General features: G+C 43.3%; 2 protein-coding genes across 4 annotated transcripts in view; one reads left to right on the top strand and one right to left on the bottom strand.

Annotated features, from left to right (window-relative positions):
• Positions 1-13,108, bottom strand: part of GSDME (gasdermin E) — an 84,827-nt gene extending 71,719 nt beyond the window's left edge. Inside the window, exon 1 of one of the 3 annotated variants that reach the window (XM_032873018.1) lies at positions 13,088-13,108. The gene's annotated coding sequence lies outside the window, so the exon portion shown is untranslated. Of the gene's footprint in view, positions 1-4,691; positions 4,772-5,137; positions 5,217-13,087 lie in introns of those variants that run through there. The other 2 variants (XM_032873015.1, XM_032873011.1) reach the window with 2 other exon arrangements.
• Positions 4,153-5,149, top strand: LOC116878666 (proline-rich protein 2-like). Its single transcript, XM_032876363.1, has 2 exons — positions 4,153-4,447; positions 4,566-5,149. Exons 1-2 carry the CDS (start codon positions 4,153-4,155, stop codon positions 5,147-5,149), a joined length of 879 nt encoding a protein of 292 aa, XP_032732254.1.
• Positions 13,109-23,228: the final 10,120 nt, after the last annotated feature.

The raw sequence follows: 23,228 nt of genomic DNA, 5'->3' as shown, positions 1-23,228 counted from the left end.
AGGCAGGCAGAGAGAAAGGGGGAAGCAGGCTCCCCGCCGAGCAGAGAACCTGATGGGGCCCTCGATCCCAGGACCCTGAGATCATGACTCAAGCTGAAGGCAGAGTCTTAACTCACTGAGCCACCCAGGTGCCCCGACAATTTCCCTTCTTGAGAGGGCAGTTTGCTTTAGGAAGAGTTAACATGGGTGGCTACCGCTTTACAGGTTTTTATTAGAATCAGGCTTATTTAGGGGTACCTGGGCGGCTCAGTGGGTTAAAGCCTCTGCCTTTGTCTCGGGTCATGGTCTCTGGGTCCTGGGATCAAGCCCCGAATTGGGCTCTCTGCTTGGCGGGGAGCCTGCTTCCTCCTCTCTCTCTGCCTACCTCTCTGTCTACTTGTGATCTCTGTCAAATAAATAAATAAAATCTTTAAAAAAAGATCAGGTTTAATAAATAAAATCTCTTTTAAAAAATCAGGCTTATTTAATCAAGGAACTCGGTATACTCCTGTGAAGTTAAAGTTAGAGGTTTCTTTTATATTATGATGTTTGAATACATAATACATTACATGGCTCAAATATCTAAAATGTGTAAAAAAAAAAAAAAAATACACGCTGAGAAATCCCATTTCTACCCAGGTCCCACCTTCTCTTTCCAAGGCTCTCCCCTGCAGGTATATTACCTTGGTGTTTCTTTATACAAATGGAAGTTCAAAGGAGTCTGCACACTCTTCTGCAGGTTACTTTTTGTCATGTAACAACATCAAAGAGATCTTCCCATGTTAGTACCTTCATCTTTGCAGCTGCATAATACTCCACTTTACTTGGAAGTGCCACTGTTTGTCCTATATTGCCATTCCGACATTTTTTATTATAAAAAATGCCACACTAAATACTTTTGAATATATATCTTCCTCATACAAGGGTAAGAGAACCTGAAGGAAGATTCCTACAAGAGGTAGGGGTGCCCCAATGGCTCAGTTGGTTAAGCATCTGCCTTTGGCTCAGGTCATGCATCGCCAGGTCCTGATATCAAGCCCTGAGTTGGGCTCCCTGCCTAGCAGGGAGTCTGCTTCTCTCTCTCTCTCTCTCTTTCTCTCCCTCTGCCCCTCCCCATTGCTTGTTCTCTCTCTCTCTCTCTCAAATAAAGTCTTAAAAAAACAAAAGAAAGAAATTCTTAAAAAAAAAAAAAAAAGAGGGAGAGAGAGATTGTTAGACCAATGGGTAAATACATCAAGAATTTTAGGGGTCGTACCATTTTTCAGTCTCACCAAAAAGGTATGAAAAATCTCAGCAACAAAGTTTTCTATCAAACTTTTGTGTTTTGTCAGTCTTGTAGGGGAGAAATGGTATCTCTTAGGGTATGTTATTTTAATATAAATCGAGTATCTTTTGTTTAAAGATTTTTGTTGTTGTTGTTGTTTAAAGATTTTCTATTTCTTTTGCTTAACTGTTTTTGTCCTTGGTCCATTTTCTATTGGTTTTGTCTTTATTCCTAGGAGCTTTTGATAGAGAGATCAGCTCAAATATAGGCTAGAAATTTAATACAACAGTGTATCATGTGGCATTGGAAGACAGTAAGTCACCATACCATTCTCAATGACCTAAAGTAACTGTCAAGCCAGGAAAGATTAAATAATATGCCAAGGGCCAACTAAAGGGTCTAGAACCCAAGTTGCCTGACACAGACAAGCACAAGAAAATCTCAGTTAACAGTCAGACATCAGATACAAATTTCCAGTGTGTTCCAATCTGGAAGTAGACACAAATGACCTCATGAGAGATCTAGCTCCAACTGCTTATGGCCTTTAAAAAAAAAAAAATCCCTTGCATTTCAAAGCTGTATCACAGATCTCCACTCTCACACGTGGCCTTAAGAATCCCCTTAGCTTGGTGGGGTTAAACAGGTGATGGGGATTAAGGAGCACACTCGCCACGATGAGCACCGGGTATTGCATGGAAGTGCTAATCACTAAACTGTACACCTGAAACTGATATTACCCTGGCTCTTAACCCACCTACATGGGTTTGAAGCAATTAGAACTCGAAGCAATTAGAACTCAGGAGGTCAAAGGAAATAAGGTGAAGATACGTAAGTTTACGTCAGACTCCTGGACAACAGATCTCAAAGGAAGAGACTAAGAAAGCAAGACAATGCCAAGTCAGAAAAGCACACAGCCAACTGGGGCCACTCAGGAACCCTAAAAACAGGTGCCAAGGTGAAGACTGTGTGAGAATATACTATACTCAGCATCCATTCTTAATGGTTCTGCCTGACAGAATTAGCAAATCCTTGAGTTGTGAAGAACTCAGTTGTTCTTCATACCCAATTCAGGATTCTTCTCTGGAGCAGCCCTGGTGGGTCACTGGGCCTCTACTTGACTAGTTCTGGGCAAGAAACCTCAACATCAAAATACACTAAAGAGAAACAACTGTATGGTATGTGCGGTGTGCCAGACACTGGGCTAAATTCCTATTACCCATTTCCTCATTTAATTTGCACAACAACCGTGAGTAGGCATTTTACAGATGTGGAAGTTTGAAGATGTTAAGTAAGTTGCCCAAATCACGAGAGAAGGGAAAAAAAGGCAGCCCGACACCCGCGAGCTGGCCCACTACTATCAGCTAACCCTAGTGTTGCGAGGCAATGGCCCAGCATTCTCCTGTTGAACACGAACAATGTCTCAGAACAGCAACATCAGGCAAGGCCACTCTGCTGTCATGATAAATTAAGACAAAAACAAGACCCCTCATAATCTCATCTGACCTCAGACAAAATATGAACATTGTCCAAACCACAAAAACAACCAGACATCCCCTCCCCCTCCACACACACACAAAACCACCATCACCACCACCAGTCCTGGCTAGCGAGTGACTGCTGCTTCTTGATCAACCACAGCTTTCACCTCACTGCAGCCTTCCTTGTGAAGATACTCAATAGAATTCTCCCCCTTCCAGACAGCATCCAATCCTAAGCAAAGTCCTGTTTCCTTTAACTCTCCCCATAACCACCAAGCTAAATGCTGTAACTTCTTTCTAACACCGACTTACTGAGACATCCCATGGTGTGAGGTCTCCCTCCCCGCAACAAGCAACAACTTTTCCAACTCTACGTGCATTTCCGGAGGTCTCTAGAGGGCACTGCTGTCATGCGGAGAATTAGAGTGAAGGTTCCAATGGAGGTCCACCTGCCTCCAAAACCTAAGCCCTTGGCCACACAGCTTTGCAGATTTCTCAGTCAGCTTTTTAAATTTGGGCTGCATATAATTCATCTCATAAAATAAGAAAGTATGCTCAAAAGGGTAGACTTCAGTTATAGTGGAAGTGAAAATCACAGTTATGGAACATGGTTACGGGACACATGTCCTCACTAGGCAGGGAAAGGAGACGTTGCTGTACTTGCCTCAAAGTTAACAACTTCAGCACATTTTGAATTATTTTTAATTTTCTAAATAACAACGTGAAGTTTAGTCTATTAAATTAAAACAGAGGTGTCATCCTTTTAGATCTTCCATGCTTGAAGCCCAGTCAGTGCCTGAGCTCATTTTTATAATAAGACAAATTAAAGACAAGGTACTCCGTTACTGCTTTCTAAAATAAAAATCAGTATGTGAAATTAAAAAAAAAAATGATGGTGACAAAACAGGCTGAGCTTGAGAAAGGAGTTAGCATAAAGCGACAAAGTCTTCGGGAAGTGAGGTGGATAAGGGAAGGGACAGGGTTTCAGTACAGAGAACCCGCTGGTCCCCTTGAGGGTTCAAACAGAACAAAAAGAAAAACACTTCGGGAAAATCCAAAACTTCGTCTCCAAGCAGGCAGGCGATCTATGGGGACAGCAGCTGGGAGCCTGGGCCCTATCTCTCAGATCTCTCTAACAGCCCGGGTTCCACTTCTCGCAGCTGTTCTCCTTTATAGGAAGAGCGCGTTGGTGATTTCGACAAGGATCAAGTTACACTTCTTCAGCTGCATCTCCGGCCTCACATCACTTCTTTCATTGCACACTGCCTCGCTGTCCGTCTGCCCCTCGAGAGCTACGATGCCGAGACATCCGTTCCTCCCCTCCAAATCACTCTTTTGAACGGAGCCGGCGCTCCGCCAGAGATGTTTTAAAACATTCTACAACACACGCCTGTGCAGGAGCCGCCCCTCTCCGCTCCCTCTTCGGCGCAGATGCGAAGCGGGTCCCAGGGGTCCGCACCTCCAGGCCTAGGGAGCCACACGAGCAGCTGTGAGGTCATCCCGCCCCCTGCCGATGACACCCAGGGGGACTTGGCCTTCTCCGCAGGCTTGGGGCCCAATTTTAGGCGGCTGAGGGAACCGTTGCAGCCCAGAGACCCAAATCCCGTGGGCGTCGGCCTCTCCTTCCCGCACGCACGCCCCGCAAGCCGGGAAAGCCTTTGCACGCCCCGGGGGAACCGGGAGGACAAAGAACGCCAGAGGGGTGGTGAACTGGGGGAGACAGAAGGTACCGGCCCTCGCAACAGCCCGAGAAGGAAGTGGCTGCTGGGAAGCGGGAAAGGGTTAGGGAAGGGGCGGCGGGGAGAGGGGCACGCGATGGGGCCAGCTGGCCGCTGGCCGGACAGCCGACCGACTCGTCTCCCTTCCGGGGGGGACGGCGGGAAGGGGCGTCCGGGAGAGAGAAGGGCCGCGGACTGGGCTCCCCGGGGTTGGCCGCCCGCCCAGGCGCGAGCCGGAGCCGCCGCACTCACCTGCCCGAGCCGCCGCCGCCGCGTCCCCACAGCCGCGCACTCGGCGCCCCGCGCCGGCCCACGGTTTTGAGCCCCGCGGGGCGGGCTGGGGGCGGGAGCTCGGTGGGAGGGGGCGGGCCGGAGGGACCTTTGCGCAGCGGCCCCCCAGCCCGACCGGACCCGGGTGCTGGGCCCAGCACAGCCGAGGCGGGGCGGGTGCGGCCGAGGCGGGGCGAGGTCGGCGGGCGGCGTCCCGAGGCCCGCCGAAGGTCCGGAGCCGGCGGGTCCCCTCTCTTTCGGTGACTCCGCCCACGCGGGTCGCTGACACCCCGGGGCTGGGCTTTGGCCAAAGTCCCCGCACGCTTTTCGGGATCCGAGGCCTGGGGCGCACCGGGGACATGCCGGGGCCTCACCAGAGGAGTGGGCTCGGCCTCCCTCCCCGAGGCCTCCTCTCCCGCCCTCAGTACCGTGGGGTTTGAAGCCTGCCGGGCCCGGTCATCGAGAGTTGGGTGCCGCCTGGCACCGCGGCTTCATCGTTCCACTGGGCAAGTCTGAGGCTGCTCGAACCTGTAGGAGCCCCTGATGCCGGGGCCTGGGAGTGTCCGGATTTGTGGTGTGACCGCGCCCACACTAGTCCTGGCATTATTAATAATTCATGCAACTATATTCTAAACTCGAGGGCAGCGCCCGGCACCCCTCACTAGGTGCTTAGTTAATGAGTGAATCTGAGCGCAGTTGGTGCTGACTGACTGACTTAAACACTCTGTCCCTTCAGTCGGTATTTATGGCTCATCTTTTCTGAGCAGCACTCTGCTAAGCTGAGAACAATGAATGAGAAAAAATAAAATGCTGTCCTTGGCGAACTTGCATTCAGGAGTGTTGAGTTTTGTTGCTACCCTCCACCGGGCAGGGAAAGAGGCAGGGCTTGGGCCGGGATTGGGGGGGGTGGGTGTTCTAAGTCTATCCCTCAAAGTTACCCCACTCTTGTATTTGCCTCAGGAAAGCCCTTCCTGACTATTCCCATCAAAAATACAGCCAGTCCATCAATCTGCAGGAACACTCCCTAGTTCCTTGCCTGCTTTATTTTTCTCCTTTGCACTGACCACCATCTGAGAGACTATACACGTCGCACCTACTTCATGTATTATCTTTCTCTTCCTTAGAATGTCAGTTCCACGAGGGTAGGGACTTATGTCTGTTTTGTTCACTATACCCAGCACCTAGCATAGTAGCTGATGCATGATAGATCATAAATAATTGTTAAATTAAGTAATGCATCCTCCTGTTTGTTTTTCCAACTAGACCGTGGGCTCTTACTCATCTGTGCAACCATTAGTGGTGGTTGGATAAGTGAATACATAGAAATGGTTGAGAGAGGGAGGTCCTCTGTCTTGCCAAACTAATAGGTATTGGAAGACAAAAAGAATCACAGTGCTGGCTTTTGAAAGAGAATTTTCATCCATGCTATCACTTCTCTGGGTTCATAAAATTGTATAGTGATGACTCTGGTTTGTTATCAGATCTAGGCCCTTAACCTTAAGAACATCCTTATAAACAGCATGTTCACAAAGTCCCCGCCAACAAGCCCCAGCCCAGTCTAGATAGGTTAACACTTCTGAGAGTGCTTGAGCTTTCTGTTGCAATGGTTACTTAGGGACTTCAAATTCTTTCCCTCTTTTTCTCCCATCCACTGCATTTCAGTTAAATGTCTGAGAATAGTAATAATATTAGCTACTGATATTTACATAGCACTCTCTAGTTACTATCACGAAGCATGGTTCTGAGTTCATTACATGCATTGACTGACTCATTTAAATCCTCACAGCAACTGAGTAGGGGTCTAAGTTATGAATGAGTAAATGGAGGCACAAGCCAGGAGCTTACGAAGCTGGGAAGTAACAGAGCTAGGGTGTAAACAGATCATCTGACGCCATCTGAGATACAACTGACATATAACATTGTGTATATTAAAGGTATACAACACATTGATTTGATATACTTTCATACTGATGAAATTCATTAATGGGGTGCATGATATAAATGAACACATTAACGAACCAGCCCTGCATGGCTGCCATAACTACTTCTAGATCTTTGGGAGTCGCTTTTGGAGACACCTGGACTCTTATAGATGGATAGGCACTGTGGAAGAGAAAAAACACACAGCCTTTGGATCAGGCAAATTTGGGGCTAATCCAGCCTACCACTTACCAACTGAGTGGCCTTAAGCAAATTTTCAACTTCCTAGTTTAAAAAGTTACCTATAGTGTTGTCATGATATTAAAAGAGAAAATGTATAAAAAGCACTCAGCACATAGTAGACCATCAATAAAAGTTAGTTTCCTTTTGTTTATTAATTACTTTCTAGTTAATGTCACTTTTGAGTCTAAAATTTTTCACCTATGTACAATTTTGTCTTCCCAGAGGAATATAGCTACTAACATAAATTAACATAAAATTTGGCATACATTGATATATATATATTTTTTTTAAACCAATTTATCTCCCTGAATCCCAAAAGTGTTTTAACTGAAGACTGTAATGCCAAAGTGTATTACCAATTACTGTCTTAAAATAAAAACCTTTATGGAGGGTTAAATATGGCCCAGAACAAACGGCCTATTTCTTTCGGGGGCTCAACCATCTCTTGTTCAATAGCAAGGTGTAGATACAGGCAGGAGAAAACTAAAATTTACTTGGTGGCCAGCAAATGACCAACAAAAATTATCAAAATTTAAATCCTCAATGCAAATATTAATGGGGACAAATAAAGAAATGGAGTAATGTGGGGGTGCCTGGGTGGCCCAGTCAGTTAAGGGTCTGCCTTTGGCTCAGGTCCTGATCTCAGGGGTCCTGCTCAGCAGGGAATCTGCTTCTCCCTTCCCCCCTGCTTGTGCAGTCTGTCTGTCTGTCTCTCTCAAATAAATAAAATATTCTTAAAAAAATAATTTGTTGTTCAAATTATAATTTACTACATGACAAACTACCTAAAACTTAATGATATCTCAGGATTTTGCAGGTCAGAATTTTGGGCAGGGCTCAGCTAAATGATTCCTCAGTTCCATGTGGCTCTGACTGGGATCACTCAGTAGAATTTAGCTGGTGAAGGACCTAGTCTGGAGGGTCCAGGATGGCTTTACCCACACGTCTAATGTCTTGGCAGGGATGGCTAGAAGGCAGCACTCAGCTGGGATCATCAAGCAGACCCCCAACACGCAGCCTCTTTAGTACAGTGGACTTGGGGAAGTCAGACTTCTTATATGGAGGCTCATGTCTCCAAAAGTGAGTGTTCCAGGAACCAAGGCAGAAATTATGTTCTATGACTTAACCCCTGAAGACCTGGCAAGCGACTTCCACAACATTCCATAGCTGAAGCCAGCCCAGATTCATAGAGAGAATTATACTCTACCTTTAGTGGGAGAAAATGCAAAGAACTTCCAGACACCTTCAATCTCTCACACTTGTTTTTACGAAAGAGAATGGCATTAAATAAAGTCAGTAAAAACTCCTATATTTTTGTCCATTGTTCATGTGGAAACATATATCATTGTCAGCATTAAAGGGATTTGCAGTGAAGACCAGGAGTCGTCCACCTGATGTCAGGTTTATAGAAACTTTGAAGAACAGTGCAATTCAGAGTTGCACATTCTTTTCTTGCCCCCTTCTCATTGTTTTTAAAGTCTGTCCAGCATCTAAGTTAGCTATATCCAGCACAAAGAAAGACAAAGTCCATACCTCCAAAATTTGTTAATTTAACAAATATTTGTTAAGGATGTCCTATATGCCAAGCCCTATCTTAGATACTGGGGCTATAAAAGTGAGAGAGGGACATGAAGTTCATGCCCTTATAGAGTCTGGGAGTATATCTGGAAAAGGCAGACAGATAAACAATGCAGATATAGGGTGAGAAGTTCAATGATCAGGTGCATGGCTAGTTTTGGCTAGACCATCGAACACAGTAGAGAAGGAAAGGTATCCGGGTCAAGTAAAGTCAAGTAGGGAAAGCTAAACAAATAAATCCCCAAATGATAATGCCTCAAACATAATAGCAGCTTATTTTTTCTCCACGAATAGCTGAAGGCAGTTCCAGAGTATGGGAGGTGGTGAAGGAAGAGGGTAGACTCTGTTCCTTCAGGAAGCAGACTGGGGAAGACACTGCCCCTTTCAGCTCAAGGCTGCCCTGGTTTTCTGGGCACAGACATCTCCAGCAGGCAGAGAAGGAAAGAACCTGGAGGCTCTCTCATGGGAGGTTTTTCATGGGCCTGGCACTTTTAAGTGCCTTCTTTTGGCCAGAAATTAGTCATACGGTCCCTCTAGCCACAAAGGAGGCTGGAAAATGTAGGCTCTGTGCCCAGGAAAAAAAGAGGAAGTCAGTTCCCAAGAGCCATAGCAGATTCCACTTCGAATCGCTTTTTGAGGACAAACAGGTGTTGGCCAAGTTCCTCATTTTTAAAAAATTATTTTTGTTAACATATAATGTATTATTTGCCCCAGGGGTACAGGTCTGTGAATCCTCAGGCTTACACATTTCACAGCACTCATCATAGCACATACCTTCCCCAATGTCCATAACCCAACCACACTCTCCCTATCCCCCTATCCCCCAGCAACACTGTTTGTTTTGTGAGATTAAGAGTCTCTTATGGGGGTAGGGAAGGAAAAAAAGGAAACAAGATGGGATCAGGAGGGAGACAGTCCCTCGCTTTTATAAAGGATCCCAATAAGGGCAATCCAGACAGCTAAAGCATTTTTAGTTTAGATAATTTATTTTCAAATTATATAACACATAATATGAAAAAATTAAACCTTTCTTCATCCTACACCTGCTTTAAAGGATATTAAGAAAACTGAAGAAACTGATGCTAAAGTGGGTGAGGGTGGGATTTTCATCTTCAACAGTTATTACTGATAAAACTTCTTCGCTCAGTTTTAATAGAAGGGGGAGAGTGGGAATTGTATACACATTTGTGATTTAGTAAGGTTCTTAAAAAGGCTAATTACAACGGAAAAAGCAAGTTGGCAAGAAAAAAATTTTCTTGGCATCTGACTCAATCTTGACTGACTGCAAGAAACACCAGTACAATAAATTTATTAGTCTGAACAATGGAAGGGAAAAGAGCTCCAGAAGTTCAGCCCTGCCACGTCTGGGCACCTTTGACACCACGAAAGGTTTTTACTTTGTTTCAAACTGCCAGGAGAGGTGGACTTTCTTTTTTCTAACAGCCTACTTTGAAATCTTCGTGCTTCATTTCTCCCCCAGAAGAACTGTACCTGTCACCTCACTGCGAGGCTAGTTTTCTCTGAGGAAGTAGCTACCCACGGGAGGGCAGAGCTATACACAGACTTCCCAATTCAAGAAGGCTCGCTTCCTCTGCTAACATTCCCATATTAAAAACAATAAAAACATCGACACTGATGGTTAATTTTATGTGTTGACTTGACCGGGCTAAGCCATACCTAGAGAGCCAGCTAGACATGATTTCTGGGTGGGTCTGTGAGGGTTTTCTGCAAATAGATTTGAATCAGTAGACTGAAGAAAGCAGATGCCCTCACCAATGCAGGTGGGCATTATCCAATCTCTTGAGGGCCTGAAGAGAACAGGAAGCAGGAGGAAGAGTGAATTTTCTCTCTCTGCCTGAGTCCTGGGACATCCATCTTCTACCCTCAGACGCTGGCATTCCCGATTCTCCAACCTGCAGACGTGTACTGAATTACACCCCCGCTTCCCTGGTTCTCTAGCTCATAAAGAGCAGATTGTGGGACCCTCAGCCTCAGTAATCATGTGAATCAATTCCTAAAATAAATCTCCTCATATATAGATATAATCCCAATGTCTATATATAGAACAAAACAGAACCAATAGGATATATCTGCATCTGTAGTTCTACACAGATAAACAGAAAAATTTTCCCAGGAAATTTTATGTCTATACAGATATATCTACATAGTTATATGTAGATATACAGCTGACCCTTAAACATGGGCTTGAATTGGGCGAGTCCACTACTATGAAGGTTTTTTTCAATAGACATATAGTATGATAAATGTATTTTCTCTTCTTTGTGCTTTTCTTTTTTCTTTTTTTTTTAATATTTTTATTTATTTATTTGACAGAGAGAGATCACAAGTAGACAGAGAGGCAGGCAGAGAGAGAGAGAGAGGGAAGCAGGCTCCCTGCTGAGCAGAGAGCCCAATGCGGGACTCGATCCCAGGACCCTGAGATCATGACCTGAGCCGAAGGCAGCGGCTTAACCCACTGAGCCACCCAGGTGCCCCTCTTTGTGCTTTTCTTAATAACATTTCCTGTAGCTCACTTTATTATAAGAATGCAGTATATACTACATATAACATATAAAATGTTTCATCAATTGATTACATTATTGATAAGGCACCCCAGTCAACAGTAGGGTATTAGTGGTTAAGTTTGGGGGGAGTCAAAAGCTAACCATGACCCCCACCCCTGGGTTGTTCAAAGGCAACCTGTATCCCATTGGTTCTGTGTCTCTGGAGAATTCTAATGCACACCCCAATAGCCAACCAAACAAGAACACCCCACCATCACTTTGGGCAGCCAGTTAAAAGCTTAAGAAACCCACAACTATTTGAGGACTGACTTGCTAAAGAAGCTTGTTAAAGAGCCTAGTAATTCTGATTTGGGTGGGGAAGTTGTGTGGGAATGTGTTTTGGGAAGATGAGTCTTTGATCAGGACCCTGAAGTACAGGATCCAGATAATCCAACACACATGCTTGCAAGCTCCCTCATTTCTTCTTTCTCCCTCCCCACCAGAAAAACCCTGCCGGTGCCAGGGTAATGCCGAACATTCCCGGTAACAATGACTAGCTGCACATTCTAGAATTAGAAGTAGACAGGAATGCCAATATTCCCAAGGGAACCCACAACGCAACAAAGAATCGAAAAGACATAAAAATTGATGAAGATTCTTTTGGGACAGCAGGGTTTGATCAAGAAGCTGAAAGCTTGGAAACCACTAGTTATTTCTCAACTTTGCTACTTTTAGCTTATTTAGAACGGTGGGCACCAGGTTGTATATCTATAATTGCTGTATCCTTTGAATGCTCACCTTGTGTCCAGGATGGTCTTTCACATACATTATTTCACTAAATCTTTGTACAACTCTATGAAGCATTATTATCCCTATCCTTGAAAGGGATAATATTCCTTTTTATAGATGAAAAAAACTAAATCCTAGAGAGGCAGCTTACAAGTCTGGCATAATTGATACCAGGATTCAAATTCAGCTCCGAATCCAAGCCCTAACTTTCTCAACTACTGCCCAGTAAGTGAATTTGGGGAAGAAGTCAAACATTGAAACATAATTCTGAAAGTTCAACTTTCTACCTTCACGTAAATTAATTCTCAAACAAGACAGATTATTACCTCTGTTCCTAAAGGTTCTCTGGAACACTGACTCCTGAAACAACCCCTCAGACCAGTCTCGTGATTTTTATTGCCCATATATTAAAGTGCAGTATTTTTATGTTTTCTAAAAACCTCTTTTTCTAGAAAAGGGGGAAAACTGGGTAGCCTGACTTTGGCCAAAATTTTAAGGGAGGAGAAAGTTGTAGAGCTTTCTCTTTGTTTCTATTAAAGCTTTTGTCATTTTTTCTAAAATTGCCTTATGACAATCATTGCTGGGCTAAGACATCGGGATTAAAACAATTTTTAAATCTTTTATTATCCATAATATCTACAAAAACCTAAAACATTTTCCCAGCTCACAATTTAGAGGCTGATTTCTCCTCTTTTATGTCTTGTCTGATGATTCTCTATTATTAGGGAGTCCAGAAAAAATGTTTTTTGATGACTCTCAGGCATGTTTGTATGATACTTATTATATACATTATTAAATACCATCTGCTTTTGCTTTATTAATGTTTTATTAAGGACCATCTGGCAGTTGATATAGATCATATAGACTTTCCAATGAGTAGGTTCTCACCCGCGAATAAATTATCAAATGTCATGATTAGCAAAAGCAAGATTACACTGGGTAGTGGAAAGAACAGGGCACCAGGACACACACACATGTCCCAAGACTGCCCCCAGCTGGTCTTGTGGCCAGCACAGTCCTTCTGCCTCTCTGGGCCCCATGTGTTTCATCTGAAAACTGAAGGTTGGACTCAGTCTCTGAGATTACTTCAAACTTCAAAATTCGGGGTCAGAAGCTCATATGCAGTGCTGTGGACCCAAATCCCAGGAACCGAGGGGACAGGATTCTGTATGGGGGTGGCTGGTAAAGACTTCCTGGCTGTGGCCTGGGACCTAATGATTTAGGATGGGTAGGAAGAATGCAACAGCATGAGCCAGGCAGGTGCAGCAATACATAGGGTTTGGGGCAGAAGTGGAGAACTGAGACTGGAAAGATAGGCAGAGAGCAGACTGGGGAGGACTTTACCTGATAAGAGAAACTGACAGTTGGATCTTTACCACCATTTCCCTCCTCCCTGGCCTTAGCTCTCTTTAGTCCTTGGGAATCATTCACATAGGTCTAGCCAGAGAGATTGGTCTCCTTCGTGGGTTAAACATTACCCTTAAAGCAGAGTTTTCCAAACAGTATAGCATGCGGGTGATGAGTGGACCTAGAAATCGAGACCTTCAGCCCCTGAGATGAGTCACTGGCTGGTTATTACAGAAACACTTTATTTTCTATGCGTGCCACGATATGGTAAATATTGGGAGCACTGCCCTGAATTGATCTGGCCCACCATATTAATTTGCTTAGCAAATGGTTTTCATTGCAGTTCAAGCATAAAGCACTTATACTAGATTGTATAATTGCTTGTACTACTATATAATTACTATATAAGCAATTATACAATTGTACAATTATATTAAATTGTATCATAGACCGAATATTTGTCTCCCCCCAAAATTCATCTATTGAAATCTAATTTCCAGTGTGATGATATTTGGAGGTGGGGGCCTTTGGGAGGTAATTCGGTCACAAGGGCATAGCCTTCTGACTGGGATTAGTGCCCTCACAAAAGAGATCCCACAGAGCTCTCTTCCCCTTCTGTCATGTGAATCATGAAATGGGCCTTTACTGGACACCAAATCTGCCTTGATCTTGGATTTCCCAGACTCCAGAACTATAAGAAATAAATCCTATTGTTTAGAAGCTGATATTTTGCCATAGCAGCCCAAAAGAACCAAGACAATTATATTAAGTTGTATTATATATTATGTTAATTAAAAGAATGAATGAAGATGGAGAAAATTCACTCAACACACATATTCACTGAGACCCTCATATGTGTCAGGCACTGGATTGGGCATGAGGTATACAGCTATAAACAACAGATGGAAACAGACTAGAACCCCTGACCTCATGAAACTCATATTCTAATGGGTAAAACGACAATAGACAGGAAAATAGAGAAAACACTTCCAGTTTCCAGTTTCGCATGTAAGGAGCTTGACTGTCATCATGCCCTACTAACAATAAATAAAAAGTTGAACAAACTGAAAGACCAACAACTCTTCTTGGATCTGTTGAGAAGTAAGGTCATGGGGCAAACAGCTATCTTGGAGACAGACAAAACAGAGAATCACAACTAACCAGAACCCTCTGCGGGAACCATGGCCAGGGAGGAAAACCTGGTCTAGAATTGGTGAATTATTGGAGGCTCACAGGGGACAAGTGTAAGAGTTAAAAACTTTCTATACTTTTGTGAGTTTTACCTCTAGGACCTCTAGCAGGCTCTCACAGTGAATACTGGAGAAAAACCTTCTAAAGCTTCCAGCAGGGAAAGGAGAAGAGTCACCGTCTAAAACCATACCAGTGCATCAGTTCTTCCTAACACTCTCCTTAACTGCCTTCAACACGATCTATTTCACCAAGGCCTAAGTTGTAGAGGATTTATTAAAGCCTCACTGACCTAGGGGAGGGGAAATACCCAACTTCAGTTCCTCCAGCCATCCTGCGCCCCCTCAGGGGGTAGGGATGAGAAGTTCTTGTGAATTTCACAGCCCACTTGCACAGGCTCTCTGAAAGACTGAGATCTACTCACACAACTATGGACCCCTTTGCCCTCCCCAACACCACCTTACCACCACATCACGGAAGGCCTATATACCACAGTTTCTTCACTCAGTGCATACATAATGCCCGCTTTAAACAAAAAAACACAAGGCATACTAAAAGGCAAAACCCGACCAAACCAAACAAAAACAAAACAGTGCGTGAAGAGACAGTGCAAACATCAGAACCAAACTCAAATATGGCAGGGATGTTTGTATTATCAAACCAGGAATTTAAAACAACTATGCTGAGGGTTCTGATGAAAAAAAAAAGGAGACAGCATTCAATAACAGATGAGTAATTATAATATATGAAGAAATATTTGATGTCCGTCCGTGGTTCCTGGTGCAGAGCTCTTTAAACTCTTGGAATCTCCTGAATGATGAGTGTCTTTGGCATGTTAATGAAATAACTCTTGGTTGAGGGGAGCCTAATAGCTTTGGGATGAGAGGTGCTCACTAGAAAAACCGTATGATTAGAAGGTTGGAAAATTCAACCCCACTCGTGATCTCTGGAGAGGAGAAAGGGACTAGAGATTATGTTCAATCACCAATAGCCAGTGATTTAATCAAGTATGCCTATGTAATGGAACTTCCATAAAAACCCATAAACAATAGGCTTTGAAGAGCTTCCAGGTTGGCAAACACATTGAAGGGCTAGGAGGGTCATACACTGGCATGGAGGCTTCCGGCCTCTCACCCCATATCTTGTCCTATGTGTCTCTTCCCTTTGAATGTTCCTGGGTGGTATCCTTTATCACAAAGTGGTAATAGTAACTAAAGTGCTTTCCTAAATTCTGTGAGTTGTCCTACTGATTATCAAGACCGAGGAGGGAGTGGTGGGAATCTCCAAATTTATGATGAAGCTAAACAAAAGTATGGGTGACCTGGGGACCTGATACTTGTAACCGGTGTCTGAGGTGGGGGCAATCTTGTGGGACTGAGTGCCTAACCTGTGGGTCTGTGCTAATTCTGGGAATTGGTGTCAAAATTGAATTGAATTGTTGAACACCCACTTGGTGTTGAAGGACTGGTGAATTGGTTGGTGTTAGAAAACACTCCAGAAAGAACCTGAGAGCAATGTAAGCAAAGAGAGGAAAGTTCTGAGAGGGAATTATAAAGAAATACTAGAGATCAGAAACATTGTAACTGAAGGGAAGAATGCCTTTGATATGCTAATTTAATGGGCACAGCTGAGAAAAAAACTGGAAAAAAAAAAAAAAAGAACTGAATAGCAAAGAACTCTAAGACAATGACAAAAGGTATGACATATATGAGAACACCAAAAAGAAGACTCGGAGAGAGGATCAGAAGAAAGAGCTGAAGCAACAACGACTGAAAATTTCCCTAAATTAATGTTAGACTCCAGACCACAGATCCAGGAAGCTCAGAGAACACCATGCATGACAAAGGCCAAAAAAGAAAAAAAAGAAAAGAAAAAACCTTAAAAGACCCTCAAAAAAAATAACTAATAAAAAGTAGGCAAACAACAAAAACAAAAAACAAAAAAAACCAAAAGATCCAAACCCAAACCCAAACCCAACAAACTAAAAAAAAACAAAAACTACACCTCAGCGGGGCACCTGAGTGGCTCAGTGGGTTAAACCTCTGACTTAGGCTCAGGTCATGATCTCAGGGTCCTGGGATCAAGTCCCGCATCGGGCTCTCTGCTCAGCAGGGAGCCTGGTTCCTCCTCTCTCTCTGCCTGCCTCTCTGCCTACTTGTGATCTCTCTCTGTCAAATAAATAAATAAAATCTTAAAAAAAAAATACTACACCTGAGCACAGCCTCCTCTGACTGCAGAAAACAAGAGAAAGAAAAAAATATCAGAAAAAGAAAATATAAGGCATGTTAGATAGTGGCAAATGTTAACAGAGAAAGAAGTCAAGAGAGGACTAAGGAGTTATAGAGGGAGGAGGGAGAAAGGTTTGGAATTTTCCAGAGTGGCCAAGGAAGGCCTTCCTGGAATGGAGAACTTTTAGTCAAATTCCTGTGAGCTATGGAATTCATGGACACTTCAAGAATGTTTTTTTAATTTGGAGCCTGTAACAGGCCCGTGCAGTTGGTGTAACCAGATGGTATCCTGAATCTTACAGACCGTGTGACCTGGGGCAGATGACCTGACTTTGTGGGCCTCCAGTCCACATCTCCAGCTCAGCTCCTTTCTATAGGACCTAGAGCCGCAAGGACCGCTCTGTCCCCAACTCCTTGCATGGCTGCCCCTTGCTTATCTTCAGGTTTCAGCTTCAACTTCACTTTCTATTGGCAGGATTCCCTGACCCACAGCCTTAAGAAGCTCTCTCTTATTTATGCTCACATCTTTCTTCCTAGTAATTTTTTTCATTGTAATTAATTCATTGGTGTGTAACTACCTAACGTCTGTTTTTCCAGCTAGAATAGAAGCTCTGTAAGAGGGAGAGCCATGCTGACCTCTGCTCACTGCTACATCTCCAGAACCTCTCAGAATGCGTAGCACAGAGAAGGCGCTCCCCAAGTTTATTCTGGATGCATAGATGAATGAATGAGCAATCAAGAGGCTGTTGCTTAGAGAATATTCTAGATTAAGCAAATGGCACAGTTAAAAAATTGGCATATATTTGCTGTCTGATAAGGGATAGTTGCTGATTTTATGGATGTATTTCTCATAGATGCTAGTAGTTCCTGTGACTAACTTGGTTTATTTCATTGCAAAAGCTGTTGGGATTTTAGAACTGGGTTTCCATATACTTCAGCAATTTCTTCAGCAATCCAAGTCACTAGAATTTGGAGGGGCATTTTTTTTGGTTTGTTGCCTCTCCTGCTATATGCTAAAGTCATATATATATATATATATATATATATATATATATATACACACACACATACATACATACATATACACACACATACATATATATGAGAAAAAAACTGGAAATACATATATATGTGTGTGTATACATATATATATGTGCATATATATACATATATATGTATGCGTATGCATAAGAGAACAATTATGAGAGAACAATTATGTGTTGTTCTCCTGACATGAGAATATATATGTATCTCATGACATGAGACTTAATCTTAGAAGATGAAGAATCCAATAGCCAGGGACTTGGATTATTGCAAACAATAAAATACCCAATACCATTCAAGGACCTGTGTGAATGAGATGAGGCCAACAGTAGGTACTGTTTAGGGTACAGGGCTGAATTGTTAGAGGACATCATGCTCTTGAACCCTGAACCGCCTTTGTGGTCTGGGAGGCTACAGGCAATGGTGGTGTACAAGATGGAACTCAGCAATAGAATGAACTTTTCTTTTCCCACCTCCATTTCTGAAGAGTCTGTCTTTAGTTTCTTGGAAGCTCATCAGTGACAATAAAAACATATTTTCATCTTATTTTCTTTATAAATGCAATTCCAGTCAGGCACGTGTAAGTTCTTGGGTAGAAACAAACCCAGTGTTTAACTGTACCTTGCTGTTTAGATCACTTAGGCTCTAACTCTACTTTATGATGTAGACATCTCGATGTACATAGCCAGTATCTGAAACACATTGAAAAAATTAAGTTTGATAGCTCAAGATAAAGTACTATTCTTATTCTTTCACATTTTAGTGCCAACCATAAATCCATATATCCATGGCCTTCATTTTAATACAGTTCATGACTAATTCATTTTCTGTTCATCTTTTTTTTTTAAAGATTTTTATTTATTTATTTGAGAGAGAGATAGTGAGAGAGAGCATGAGCGAGGAGAAGGTCAGAGAGAGAAACAGACTCCCCGCGGAGCCGGGAGCCCGATGCGGGACTCGATCCCGGAACTCCAGGATCATGACCTGAGCCGAAGGCAGTCGTCCAACCAACTGAGCCACCCAGGCGTCCCTATTTTCTGTTCCTCTTTAATGGCAATTCACACTCTTCTTCCATTTACTGACTTGTAACCGGTTCTTGTTTTCATAGGGTTTATGGAGACTCTCAGCTTCAGATATAGTATGCAGATCTAAAGAATTTTTAAGACTAACAGTCATAGTCATATAGTAATTTGTCAGTATAGCTCCCTCTCTCGCCCACCTTTACAAGTTAAAGGCTTTATAGGGGTGCCTGGTGGCCCAGAAAAGAGTCTGACTCTTGATTTTGGCTCAGGTCACGATGTCAGGGTCATGAGATCCAGCTCTATATCAGGCTCCACATTGGGCGAGGAGCCTGCTCTAGATTCTCTCTCCTCCTCTACCCCTCTCCACCCACCTCCCTAAAAAAAAGAAAAGGTAAAGGCTTTAGCAGCCTTTTTGTTTCTTCTGAAATAGTGATGACGTGGGCCCTGAGGTTGGGAGAATCAAGAACTTTACATAAATACAGATGAAAACATCTCTTGGAAGGAACTCTTTCTAGAATCTAGTATGCTCCTTCTGAGTTGATCCAACTCCCTTTGTCAGTTGTAGAAAGTTCTGTGATTCCTACTTCCTGGGGTAGATGCGAATGCTGGAAGATACAAATACCACACAGCCACATCTTCTCTTGTCCCCAGTACAACCAACTCCTTGCTGAGTCTTCATGGTTTCTGCTATCTTTCTATCTTTTAATTTCCCTGTGTTTACATACATGTGTATCTCTTAGATACACAAATCTTTTTCAAAGGTATGTGGGGTCTAGGCGATAAATTATCCTGCTTTCTTCAGGAGGGGATCAGATGGTCTTTCTAAGAGAATCTTACCTTGTAGCAGTCTGAATAATGGGGGGTTCCAGGCACTGTCCACCCTCAGTCTCCCCCATAACTCCACCATGACCCCTCCAAGGACGCCCTCTCTCTGCAAGTCAGTGCCTGGCAGTAGCACTCATTTGCCACGTCCCACAAATAGGATCATGGTCATTCGCTTGACTTTTTAGGTAATTCATATTTCACCTGGAAATATATAAATTCAAAAATTCAAACCAGAACCAGGACCTCTCCAAAGCTATCATGCATTTCCCGGGATTTCAATCTCATCCTCACATGTCTGGCTTTGAGATTCTGGGTCTGCAAACTGCCCTATGTTTACCTGGTCCCTCTTGTCTTTGGGGGTGATCCAGAGATGGAATTGGGTCCCTGTCTTTCATTTACACAAATATCACCTCCACGAGGCATATGTGTGTGGAAGATACTAGTAAATGCTTGGGGAAATAAAGAGAGCTTACAAGAAAAGGAAACAAGCAACTAAAAATTACACAATAGGTGGCACTGGCATTTTGCTGTCTCTGTGGTTTGTCTTTGGCTGAGCCACATGCTTGGAGTGTCATAGTGTTTTTCAAATTAATTTTCCTGTTGAAGACAGTTCTCCTAAGAGGAATTCCAATACCAGGTTTTATGGTAATTGTTCTCTCATCCTGTTACACAATATTATATGGTCACATTATCTTCCTACCTCTGTGTTAAGTCTAGGAAGGCAAAGACCTTCTTAGAGCTTTCTTAATAATTCAGGAGAAGGCAAGGGCATGAATAATGGCCATCTACTGTGTGTCAGACATCCTGCTAGATCATTTTCTACATGCTATTTATTTCTGTGCCGTGAAGTCAAAGCAGTTTTCTTCTTTTCATTGACCTAGACACTGAGACTCAGAGATTAAATAATTTGCCTAAAAACCACAGTGTTTATAGAAAGCTAAATCAACACGATTTGTGAAACAACTAGAATTTCATGATTCTTCAGGCTTGCAAATGTGTCTCAAGGTTGCTTCCCCTTCCCTCCAACCCCCACCTGCCTCAACCTCCCTCTTGGAATCCTTGCTAAGGATGCACTGTGGCAAGGAAGAGCTCCTGGATGCTGGACACGTTGGTTGTGCTGATTAATCCTAGATGACTAATACAGTGGTCATCGTGGTGGGCCTCTGGGAAAAGAGAAGTCTCAGAAATGGGAAGATGAGTTTTGTCTCTCGCTGTAAGCCAGTTCCTGGGATTAACAGTTATTTGTTTTAACTTTTTATTATAAAAAATGTCAAACCTCAGGGTGCCTGAGTGGCTCAGTCAGTAGAACATGCGACTCTTGATCTCTGGGTCATGAGTTTGAGCCCCACACTGGATGCAGAGCCTACTTAAAAGAAAAGAAAAGAAAAGAAAAAAGAAAAATGTCAAATATGTATCAAAGACAGAATAGTATAATAAACTCCCCATATCCATCCATCATCCAGCTTCAATTATTACCAACTCATGGACAATTCTGTTTCATCTGCCTCCACCCCTCCCCTCTCCCGGCCACCACCATTTTATTTTGAAGCAAACCCTAGGTTTCATTTGATGACCAGGTCTTTGCCACCGAATCAAGAATTGCTCTTATGTCATTAAAATTTTCAATTAAAAGTAAAGCCTTAATGGGCTGCCTTAATTAAAGCCTCCTGGAGCAGAAAGAAACTGCTATTGCACAAAGGAACCCATGAGATGGACACTAAAATTGTCAGTTTAGCATCGGCCTCACTTTGCCATTTCTTAGGTCACTATTCCTACCTCTAGCTCCAAAGATTTATTTCCCAATCCAGTATGATGCAGATTGTGTCCTTTTATTGCCTAAAAGACCACAAATTTATTTATTTGTGTGATATAGAAATGTGTATAATAGAAGTTCTAAAAAGTGAAAAATTATATGCCAAAACATTAACAGCATTTTCCCAGGATGTTATAAACTCAGGAAATTCCAGTTTATTCTTTCCTTGTAGCTTATAATTACTTAAATTTTTTCTATTTCTAAAAGTAACAAATTATTTTTATGATTAGGAGAAGGAGCAAAAATGTCCACCATGAGGAATATAAATTCCAAAGAAGCTTTTATAGAAAATGACTTATCAGGCCCCCTCCACAGGTTGAACACTTCAGGATAAGTGAAAAGTAGACAAAACATTTTAATCAATCAACAGAATTTGGACACCCTGGAAGTTCTTTGCAGTTTTCTGCTATGCCCATAGATAGACCCAAATCTCACCCTGCATGTGATCTGAACCCAAACCTATCCATGGTCTACCCGACGACCCTAGAGTTACAGCCGGGAGCAGGGAGCAGCAGAGGAAACATAGCTGATAAATCCAACCACTCAAAGTTTGGGGTTTTAAATGGCTCTTAGGGTCAGGAGATAGGATACTTGAAACTAAGCCTCTCCTGGAAAACCCAGAGATATAGAGGACGGTCACTGGCTCCTCTTGGGGCCATCCTTGCAAGTGGCTTCTAGAAAAACAAGGCCATACTTGTCTGTGAGCCGAAGGCCTCTGCTCCCATGAAGCATCACTCCCCCTCTCACTCCTAGATAACCAGCGCAGCTCAAGTGCCTTTGATATGAGAGTGGTGTCACAGGAGATTAAATCCTAATGAGTGGTATTTATTGTTTGCATTTATTCTGCCTTTTAAAAAAAGTTTATGGAACCAAACTCCATTTCCTAATTTTTCTGCAAAGAACATGTATTATGTGATTTTAAAAAATAAACAAATAAACATGGGCCAAGCAGTCGGAGGGGGGGTCTTGGGAGCCCAGCTAAGTAGCATCAGACCTTGGGGTCGGGGGCAACAACAAAAAATCCGTCAACAAGCTTCCTTAGACCAAACGTATGAGTATTAATTAGGAGACAGGAGAGGGTAATGTAGACAAAAAAAAAAAACAAAAAAACAAACCCTCCAGATACAGTGGCTTCATCAAGAGGGAAGGGTTTAGTGTTTCATTTGTTTCTGGCTCTCTCTCAAATAGGAGTTTGAGGAGGGGGCCCAGAGCTGATGTAGCAGCTCGGTGGAATAGGGGCCAACTGTCCAGTTTGTCCAGGACCATGGAGGCTCCTGGTTACAGGATTTTCAGTGTTAAAACGGGGAAAGTTCTGGGCCCAACACAAAGTTCTGTCACCAACACAAGTTGGTGACCCTGGGTATTGGGTTCCAGGTCCACTGCCCTTGGTGGTTTGCCAACATGCAGTTTCCACCTTCAAGTGTAGGACAGCTGCTCTGGTTTTCATCACTCTGTCTGTGAGCAGTCCGCAGGGAAGCAGAAGTCCCCAGAAACTGCACATATCCCCTCTGCTCACAACTTTGTAGTCAGGATACGATCACACAGCCACACCAAGCGGGACTCTGGGAAATGTCACTAGCTGGTAACCATGTGCCCAACCAAAACTTCTATTATTTTGGATTAAGGGGAGAATCAATACTGTAGGGACATCTGGTAAACCACCATCATACTGAGCAGACAATACTTCACAAGGCCCACCACCATCCACAAGCCTCTTCTGAGTGGTTTCCTGCACAAATTGTCACCGGTAACCACATGACCCTCTGCCCAGGCCCCAGCTCAGTGGAGCAGTCCTGGGCCGAGGACCCAAGTGTGGGTACTTACAGTGCTGTCAGTAGCTGAGGAGAAGACCTGACATGACATTCTTACACACCAGGGTGTGACCGATTTCTGGAAAATTGGAACTCTGCATACATTTAGTGGCAGACACTGAAAGATACACAGAGAGAATTTAGGCTGGAGAAACTGAGCCAGAGAAAAGGTGGTCAGGTGAGGAGTGGTTGGTAACTGCAGGATGG

The sequence above is a fragment of the Lontra canadensis genome, unplaced genomic scaffold (assembly GCF_010015895.1).
Source record: "Lontra canadensis isolate GAN:19392208 unplaced genomic scaffold, GSC_riverotter_1.0 scaffold2, whole genome shotgun sequence".
NCBI lineage: Eukaryota > Metazoa > Chordata > Mammalia > Carnivora > Mustelidae > Lontra > Lontra canadensis.
This window is presented reverse-complemented; position numbering and strand designations above follow the sequence as displayed.